We start from the raw sequence: 9,218 nt of genomic DNA, 5'->3' as shown, positions 1-9,218 counted from the left end.
AACCCCCTCTGAATACCACTTCCCATGAAAACCCTCTTCATAGGGTCGCCATCAGTCAGAGTCAACCTGAAGGCAGTCCATTTCATTTTTTATGTTATGCTTGTCACACATCCTACATACCACTGGCTTTTGTCATCTTCATTTGAAGCTAAAAATTGCCAGGAAAGAATACTGTTGAGAAGAGACAAACTACAACTTATGGTAGTTACAGGATTTGCACTTCAGGACATGATTGCACGCATATGCTGTGGGAGGGCTAGGGATGGAAAGATCTGTCCGTTTTGCTTCTCTCGGTTTCTCCTTTGTCCAACCTTAAATTCAGTTCTCCACATTTCTGCAGCAATTTGCATTTTTTTAAAAAAAAATCCTCATAAAATTATCCAGCATTTTAGTGTGAATTTCTCCTAATAAACATAGTTTTGTAGGCAGTTTTGACCTAACGCTCACATTTTTGCAAGCCATTTCTCCTAATATAATGCGTGTTTGTGTGTTATTTCCATGGATATATTCATTTTTATGCACAGTTTGCCCTAACATATGCATTTTTATAAACATCCTTCGGTTGTAGAAGTGCATCGCAAAAGATAAATAAGTGCAACCTTTGAAGGCTGGCTGTGTTCTGGTTCTCATGTGGTTTCAGAAAGTGCAAATTTGATAGATTTGGCTTGAAATGTGAACTGAATCAACATTCTCCCCCATTCCCAGTGAGGGCCCAAAACCAGATCAGAACCCTGTTATGGTGGTTAGGGGAGCTTTAACCCTTTCCTCACTGCTGTGGTCCAGATTCACATGGGCTCCACACCTGCTATTGGAGTGAATGGGAGCTTTATCCTGATGTAAATAGTAGGCATGGAGCATGGGGCAATCTGGATTGGAAGCACAGTGGGGGCAAATGTCTGAAGCCCCCTTTACCCTCCACACCAGGCTTCTGACCTGGATCGGGGTGGCAGGAACATGCTGAAATAATTTTCTTTATGGAAGAAAAGCTCTTGCATTTAAGTGCAAACCTTGTGACTAACGTAACAGGAAAGTTGACTCTGGGGACTAACATAACATGTAGTTTGACTCTGGGCTCAGCAGGCACTTGGGAATCCACCAGATTCATGCAACATGTCTCAGTGTGTGGACAATGTTTTATTCCCGGGGACAGTCACTATCAAACAGAAAGATGTCATTCCGATTATACAACTCTGCAAGCTTTCTCTCGAGTTCCCCCAAAGTGAGAGTGAGCACCACGTTCTCATCATTCCTGGCAATAATGGCCCAAGATCTCAGGTGATTGTTGTCTATGACACAACAGGCTGCAGACCATACATGGCTGGGCTTGTTGACCCTCCCTTTGGCGATGAAGTTGTTTCCTGGCACCGCACCCACCACAGCAAATGTTTCCTTGCATCCCTCAGTCTTGCTTGCCATTGTTGATTGTTCATAGTTGTTCCAGGCCCCACCGTTGAGGTTTATGTGTTGTGGCACAATGTTGGTCAAGGTGAACGTAGATGCTTTGGCATCCAGGTCAGGCTGGTGGCTGTTGGGGTTGAGATGGCCCCTGTTGAAACCAGTAAGGTTTTTGTAATCTCGCAAAACAGCCTGGCTGCCCTCAAGAGCTTCCTCATGGGCGCTATGTTCCTGCAGGAGGGTCCATTCCGTTTCCATGTCAGGTTGAAATGTGAAATCAATGAGCTTTAGAGAAAACAAGACAGAGACACGGGGTGAAACACAAATGAGAAGGGGATCAAATGAGAAGGGCCACTGGCACTGTCTTCATTATGCTGTCTCCACTTTCCTCATTGGCAGTGCCTACCCAGGTTCAGTTTCCTTTGAAAGGAGGCAACTGGAGCTTATGGCATTTTGCACTGTCTGAATTTACTTTCGGATACACAAGTTGAACACATTGTGGAGAGACACACAACTTGAAGACTCCATCAAATAAAGTAACCAAATCCACTGCCCCACATTAGCTCTCCAGAGAGTGACACCCTCAACACTGCTAGCTTATGGTATGGAACCCAAAAAGCGTCTGGAGCTGATCTCTCTGTGTGTCTCCCCCGGTCTCCATTATTCCCAACCTCAAATGACAGTTTTGATTGTTTCTTTTTGCACAGAGACATAGATTATATTGTCTTTAGCTGGGATGGAGGGTGGGGAGTAGGGATGGAAAGTTTTATCAATTTTGGTTCTCTCTGTTTCTCACTTTTCAAATCTTAAATTCATTTCTCCACATTCCTGCAGCAATTTGCAATTTTGTTTAAAATCCTCATGAAAATTCCCCAACATTTTAGTGGGAATTTCTCCTAATGAACACATTTTTATAGGCAGTTTTGAGTGCACATTTTTGCCAGCAATTTCTCATCATATAATGTATTTTTGTATGTTATTTTCACTATATTTATTGGTATGCATGCTTTCCCCTAATATTTGCTTTTTCTAGACATCGTCTGGTTGGCGAACTGCACTGTAAAATTTTAAAAAGTGCGAATTGCGAAGGATGGCTGTGTTTCAGTTCTCAGATTGTTTTGGAAAGGACAGATTTGATAGATTTAGCTTTAAATGAGAACTGAATTTAATCCCCCCCAACCTCGGGGGGGGGGGAGAGAAATATGCTATATGCAAATATATGCAAAGGAATATTAGCCTTTATTTGTCAATTCTAATGGCACTTCCAGACTGTCCCTACATTCTGGTGGGGTTCAGTCACATACCAGCAAATTCAGATTTTACAATTAGAGTTGATTGGGAAGACTTGCACAGCAAACCCTCTTTCCCCAAAAGATCAGGCCTTTTGTGATTAGGAAAGGGACAGGAAAATGCAATGGAAAATGTGGACCACTTGCTTTGATGCCATGTGCATGCAGCTCACCGCACAATTTAAAGCACAATTTAAAGCACATGGCTTCTTCCCTCAAAGAATCCTGGGAACTGTAGTTTACCCCTCACAGAGCTAAATTTCCCAACTCTCTTAACAAACTACAGTTTTGGGGGACGGAGAATGTGATTTAAATGCATTTTAAATATATGGTGTGTATGCAGCAGTCATCTAACCTCCCTGCAAACCAAACAGCATCAGTGCTCTTTAAATAGCCAATGCCTCTAATCTCACTGCAAACAAAGTAGGTGGATGCTCTGCCTCCACAGCTGGAGGTGGTATGCTTCTGAATTAACCAATTGCTGGAAACCGCAGGAGGAGGGAGTGCTCTTGCACTCAGTTCCTGCTTGGGGGCTCCCCATGGGCAACCAGTTGGCCACTATGAGAACAGGAAGCTGGACTAGATGGGCCATTGGCCTGATCCTGCAGGCTGTTCTTATGATGCTGAATAAACTTGTCATCTGGAAGCGCCCCAAGACTCTGGCCAGCTACTGCTGTAATTGTAAGGCAGCTCATGGTGACAGACCTATTCACGAAAGCTGAATGGGAGAAGATTGGTAGATTCAGGACAGACAAAAGGATTACCTCTTCACAAAGTGCCCAGTCAAACTTTGGAATTTACTACCACAAGTTATGCTGATGGGCACCAATGTTGTTGTTATGTGCCTTCAAGTCGATTACAACTTATGGCAACCCTAGGAATCAGCCACCTCTAATAGCATCTGTCATGAGCCACCCTGTTCAGATCTTGTAAGTTCAGGTCTGTGGCTTCCTTTATGGAATCAATCCATCTCTTGTTTTGTTCCTCTTTTTCTACTCCCTTCTGTTTTTCCAAGCATTATTATATTTTCTAATGAATCATATCTTCTCATTATGTGTCCAAAGTATGAGAACTTCAGTTTCATCATTTTAGCTTCTAGTGACAGTTCTGGCTTAATTTGTTCTAACATCCAATTATTTGTTTTTTTCATGTTTCATGGTATGGGCAAAGCTCTCCTTCAACGCCACATTTCAAATGAGTTGATTTTTCTCTTATCCGCTTTTTTTGCTGTCCAGCTTTCACATCTATACAATTTAGACTGCTTTAAAAAGGGATTAGACAAATCCATGGTGGGCAACGGTATCAATGGCTACTAGTCCAGGATGAGAGGTAGCACGCCTTTGAATACTGGTTGCTGCTGGGAATCATACGCATGAGCCTGCTATCACCCTCATGTCCCATATGTGGGCATCCCGGAGGCATCTGGTTCACCACTGCAGGGAACAGGCTGGCCTCTGTGGGAAACAGGCCTTGTGATCTGATCCAGCGAGGCTCATCTGTTCTGAAATCTGATAGGAAATCCATTGTAGTGAGTTTCTTGTACATCGCTTAGAAACGAATGTAATTCAGTGGCATAGAAATTGTCAAAATAAATCACACTAACATAATCATGTTAGCGTTCACATTATACTATCAAACAATTCTAGGAATAACAACAGAAACTAAAAGGGTGCAACAAGCTGTTTCATCAAGTGGCCCCTGACATGATTACCAATCCTTGGTCATTTCTGAATGTTTGCGGGAAGCCACTTTGGGCACAGCCTGCTGCGGGAAGGCGGCAAATAAATCAACTCAATCAATCCCCGCCGCCACCCCTGCCTCAAGCTATAGCCAGAATTTGGACACAGGGATAACTGCTAATCCCTCCCGCCACTGATAAGTACCAGAAGATTCTGGTACTTGATTCTGATCTCAGAAGAATCAGATACCAGAAGATATCAGAACAGGCTTATTGACATCAGGCAGGCAGGCGCCTTTGCTGTGTTCCTTCTGGCACCTGCTTAAAGCTTTTCTGTTTAGGCAAGCCTTTCCAGACACACAGATGTTGATTTGTTTCAATTTTTTAGTTAGTAGCGGTTTTAATCTTTTTAAATACATTTTTAATTACTTGTTTTTAACGGTTTTATTGATCATTTTATTGTTTTTTTGTAAACCACTTACAGGTCTTTATGTTCCAGCGGTATATAAACTTTGTTAAATAAATAAAATGAATAAGATTCCAGCCATCAGTGAGGCAATGATGCCACACCTTTTCTCAAGCAAGGTGCTTAGTATTCTGACTAGCCTGAGGCTCTTTCTCCATTTTGGGAGGGCTGGGAAGAACGTGAGCCAGCAACACCACTCAAGAGTGGAGCCACACCAGCTAGCCTTGTCTGTTAGGGCAGCTGGGGGAGAGATTTTGAACAATGGGAACCATTTTCAGCCATGACGGGAAGGGAAGGGCCATAGCTCAGTGGTAGAACACCTGCTTTGGATGTAGAAGGTCCCTGGTCCAGTCCCGAACACTTTGCAGGTAGGGCTGGGTCCTAGGAATGTCACCTGGAGAACCACTCAATGTCAACAATACTCAGCTTAAAAGGACCTGTGGTCTGGTGCAGCATAAGGCAACTTCTTAGTTCCTAATGTGTCTCACAGCTGTTGGTCCTTGCCTGATCAGAACCCTACAGTGCCCACCTTGTCCTCTTACCTGAGGTTCTACCCTCCATGTGCTTGGCCTCTTCGCCGTCCCAGGATTGTAGATGTAGGCCGAGTACACCGGGATGCGATTGTCTCTGTCGTACAGTGTGGCGAAACGATACTGGTTTTTGTAACGCTGACAAATCCGAGCTGGGCATGGGGGCTCCAGCCCAATACTCGGAGGAGTTTCTCTGAAGAAGAACTGGGGGCAGGCATCTTTGAAAGAGGTCACCACCTCGCCGTGCCCAGGCACATTCTGCCAGGCCAAGCCTCCCAGGAGCAGGACCAGCAGCATCGTGTGAGCCTCTCAAGGCTGACTGAGCTAGTGTATGGAGAGAGAGGCAACAGGGTACTGTCACATCATGCTTGGGCAGGGGGAGTGTTTGGGGAGGGGGTCAGTTGGCCAGAGAAAGTGTTTTTGGGAGCTGCCAGGCTGTCACGAGATATAATCCTATGCCAGCAAATTCAGGTTGCACACTGAAAGCTGATTGGGAGGTCTTGTGCAACAACAAACCCACTTCCCCCAAGGATCAACTTATTGAGATGAGGGAAGGAATGGGGAAATGCACCGGAAAGGATGAGGTAAGCTCCCCACAAACAAATGCAAATGAATTCTCAATAAGAGAGAAAAGGCAAGAGGGAGAAGCAGGATTTTCTGCCTGCCTTGCCCTCTCATTTCGTGTGGGATGTGTGTGAATTGGCGTGAAAGGGAGGTTGCAGGTAAATGGATGGCGGCATGAGTGGTGAAGAGGTGGGCCTGCTGAAGACATCTTGACTTCCCACAAACAAAACCCCTGGAGACAGCACTACAAAGATCCTGACTACATAATATTAACATTCATTGTGTCAAAAGTAGCCAGATGTAAGGCAGGCTCTCACAGCTGTGATTTCTAAGGGACAAATGGCATAAGGTGTAAAATGGATGGGTCAACATCCCTTGTAATGTATTAAATATATATATATTCCTCCCATACCAAAAAGCAGCTGGCCATTTTCATTGGGACTGCAGTGGGGGGTGATTAACTCCTCTCCTTGCATGCTATGGGGCAAGGCTGTAGCTCAGTGGTAGACCACCCGCTTTGCATGCAGAAGGTCCTAGGTTCGATCTCCAGCACATCAAAGGAGGGTTGGGAGTGTCCTCTGTCTGAAGCCTTGGAGAGTTGCTGCCGCTCAGTGTAGGAAATACTGAGCTGAAAGGACCAGTGCTCTGACACAGCGTAAGGAGCTGCCTATGTTCTTACTTGGCTGTCTCAGTCCTGAGTCTGACTGAGCTCCTCATCAGCTTCAATTTACAGTAAAGAAAGATGTCATGTGATGTCAAACAAGTATTTTAACGTCACACGCAGAACTTGGAAAAGTTACTTTTTTTAACTACAACTCCCATCAGCCCAATCCAGTGGCCATGCTGACTGGGGCTGATGGGAGTTGTAGTTCAAAAAAAGAACTTTTCCAAGCTCTGGTCACATGTGTAGTTTGGTCCTAAAACGTCCCCTGGAAGAGGCAGAGAAAGCTGGCCTGTAGAGCCACTGGCTGCCTTTCTCACTGCTTATCTTCGCCTCTAGCAGTTAATTGTCTCCAGGGGGCTGGAGGAGGAGGAATGGGGGACAATCTTTATGCCACATCCACACCAGACATTTATTCCAATTTAAGCAGTCCTGGCTTCCCCCAAAGAATTCTGGGAAGTATAGTTTGTGAAGGGTGCTGAGAGGTGCTAGGAGGCAGTTATTCCCCTCACAGAGCTCCAATTCTCAGGATTCTCTGGTTAGAAGGGCTGACTGTTAAACTCCCGTGGCCACTGGAGCTCTGCCAGGGGAACAGGGGTCTCCTAATAACAACCAGCGCTCTTCACAAACTACACTTCCCAGGATTCTTTAGGGGAAGCCAGGACTGTTTAAAGTTGTCTGGTGTGGATGCGGCCTAGTGTGGATGGTCCCACATATTAAAACACAAAGAGACAGGTAAGAGAAGTGGCAATAAACAACAGACTAGGAAAAGAAAATTAGCCACACCTGGAAGGGGAACGAGTTGATCTTGCCACTCAGCTGCGAAATCTCTTTGAAGCCGAATTTTAAAAAATACACACTCAAGCTGCTCCCACTCAGTTTTACAGCAAGAAGGGGACAGGGTTTGACAAGCGTCACCTGCCCGTTTTCAGAAGAGAGAGGTGGACATGCCCTGGAACTGGCAGAACAGGGAGTGTGTTTCTACCCTCATTCTCTGCGTGCTGATTCTTACGTAGGCGAAATGTACCCATTAATGCAGATGAAGATATCATCAGGCTTGGGAGAATCCAAATGGTTGCCCAGGTGCAAAACATTATTTAGGCAAATAGTATAATAATAATGGGGAGAGAGATGACTGAGCATGCTCACTGGGCACAGAATGCTGATTGATGGGGGGGAGAGAGAGGAAAACCGTGGGGTTGAAAGGGAATGGAATATCCAGATAAAGGATGTGGTGGGCTGGCTTAATAGAAGGGCTGCAGCTCAGTGGCAGAGCATCTGCTTTGCATGCAGAACATCCCACTTTCAATCCCTGGCCTCTCCAGGTTGGATTGGGAAAAGAATCTCATCTGAAACCAGTCAGTGCTGCCAGTCAGTGTAGACAATACTGAACCACCTTCTCAGTGGTGGCCCCCAACTTATGGAATGACTTACCTGACGAGGTGCACCTGGTGCCAACATTGTTTTCTTTCTGGCACCAAGTCAAGACTTTCCTCTTCTCCCAGGCATTTTAGCGTGTGGTTTTAAATTGTTTTTATTTATTTAAATTGTGTTTTTAAATGTTTGTGTGTGTTTTAAAATTAGTTTTTATTGTTTTTAATTGCTGTAAGCCGCCCAGAGAGCTTCAGCTATGGGGCGGTATATAAATGTAATAAATAAATAAACTAGATGGACCAATGGTCTGACTCAATATAAGGCAGCTTCTTATGTTCCTGTGCTTCTAATTCTGAAGAGGGGCACTCCACAGTGCAACATTTTGTTGCAGCATGTCCCACATATTCACTGCAAAGAGGGAAGTAAGAGAAGCGGCAATAAACAATAGACTAGGAAAAGAAAAGAAAAGGTCAGGTGGACTTTATCCCCTCCAGCCTTCATTGCCTTTCTCTGAGAGGGCTTTCCGAATTCTCAACAGTCAGGGCCTGGCTCTCACCTGGCTGCTTTTCACCTGAGGATTGTAACACGTCGCCAAGATCTGTGTGCATTCTGTCCTCCCAAATCCAGAATCCAAGGCTGCTCAAAGGCAACAGGTCCCTGCTTCAAGATTCTAGACAGACATTTTGAGCAGGTTGGGCCGACTGATTCAGTGCCATTTTAACTAGTCTACTGTAGCCCAGAGGCCTTGCAAACCTCAACTACAGAGGGCCAAACAAAACATTACTTTAATTGCATGGGGAGCAAACACATCAGAGGATGTGTTGGGGAAGGGCTGTATCTCCATGACAGAGCACATGCTTTGCATGCAGAAAGTCACAGGTTTGATCCCTGGTGCCTCCTTCAGTCAGCAGGGTGGCCAGGTTGGGCTATGGCCAGAGGGCCTCCCAAAGGGCCCCTCCTTAGGGCGGGAGGGTGGCACTCCCGCTCTGTGATCCGCAGCAGTGTTGGGTCCTGCAACCCGACCCTACCATGGATTGCAGAGAGGGAGCTCTCAGGCACCCCTGCAATACAGACAGCACAGGCGTCAATAAGCCTGCCCGAACGCCCCTCCTACCGCCTCTGTCAGCGTGAATGCCATGTGTGCTTGCCTGCCATCACCAAAGATGATGGCGGAGGCTTCCCTAAGGGGCTGACACCCCTGCCGTCATCTTTGTTTATGACAGGCATGCGTGCTATGCATGTGCTTCATTCGCACAACACA

The 9,218-nt window shown here is 45.6% G+C and overlaps 1 protein-coding gene across 1 annotated transcript; it reads right to left on the bottom strand.

Moving 5' to 3' along the window:
• Positions 1 to 1,134: 1,134 nt before the first annotated feature.
• LOC133363271 (endonuclease domain-containing 1 protein-like) lies at positions 1,135 to 7,563 on the bottom strand. Its single transcript, XM_061582661.1, has 3 exons — positions 7,370 to 7,563; positions 5,371 to 5,682; positions 1,135 to 1,680 (listed from the first exon to the last, which is right to left on the bottom strand). Exons 2-3 carry the CDS (start codon positions 5,653 to 5,655, stop codon positions 1,135 to 1,137), a joined length of 831 nt encoding a protein of 276 aa, XP_061438645.1. The 5' UTR covers positions 5,656 to 5,682; positions 7,370 to 7,563.
• Positions 7,564 to 9,218: the final 1,655 nt, after the last annotated feature.

This window comes from Rhineura floridana, chromosome 8 (assembly GCF_030035675.1).
Source record: "Rhineura floridana isolate rRhiFlo1 chromosome 8, rRhiFlo1.hap2, whole genome shotgun sequence".
Lineage (NCBI taxonomy): Eukaryota > Metazoa > Chordata > Lepidosauria > Squamata > Rhineuridae > Rhineura > Rhineura floridana.
The sequence above is the reverse complement of the archived record's forward strand: the minus strand, read 5'-3'. Positions and strand labels throughout refer to the sequence as shown.

Bases quoted from the DNA above. Each gene is read 5' to 3' on its own strand.
- LOC133363271 (XM_061582661.1), bottom strand. From the start codon at position 5,655: ATGCTGCTGGTCCTGCTCCTGGGAGGCTTGGCCTGGCAGAATGTGCCT. The intron at 1,681-5,370 runs GTAAGAGGACAA...TTTTCTCTAAAG, and splicing joins CATGGAGGGTAGAACCTCAG to CTCATTGATTTCACATTTCA.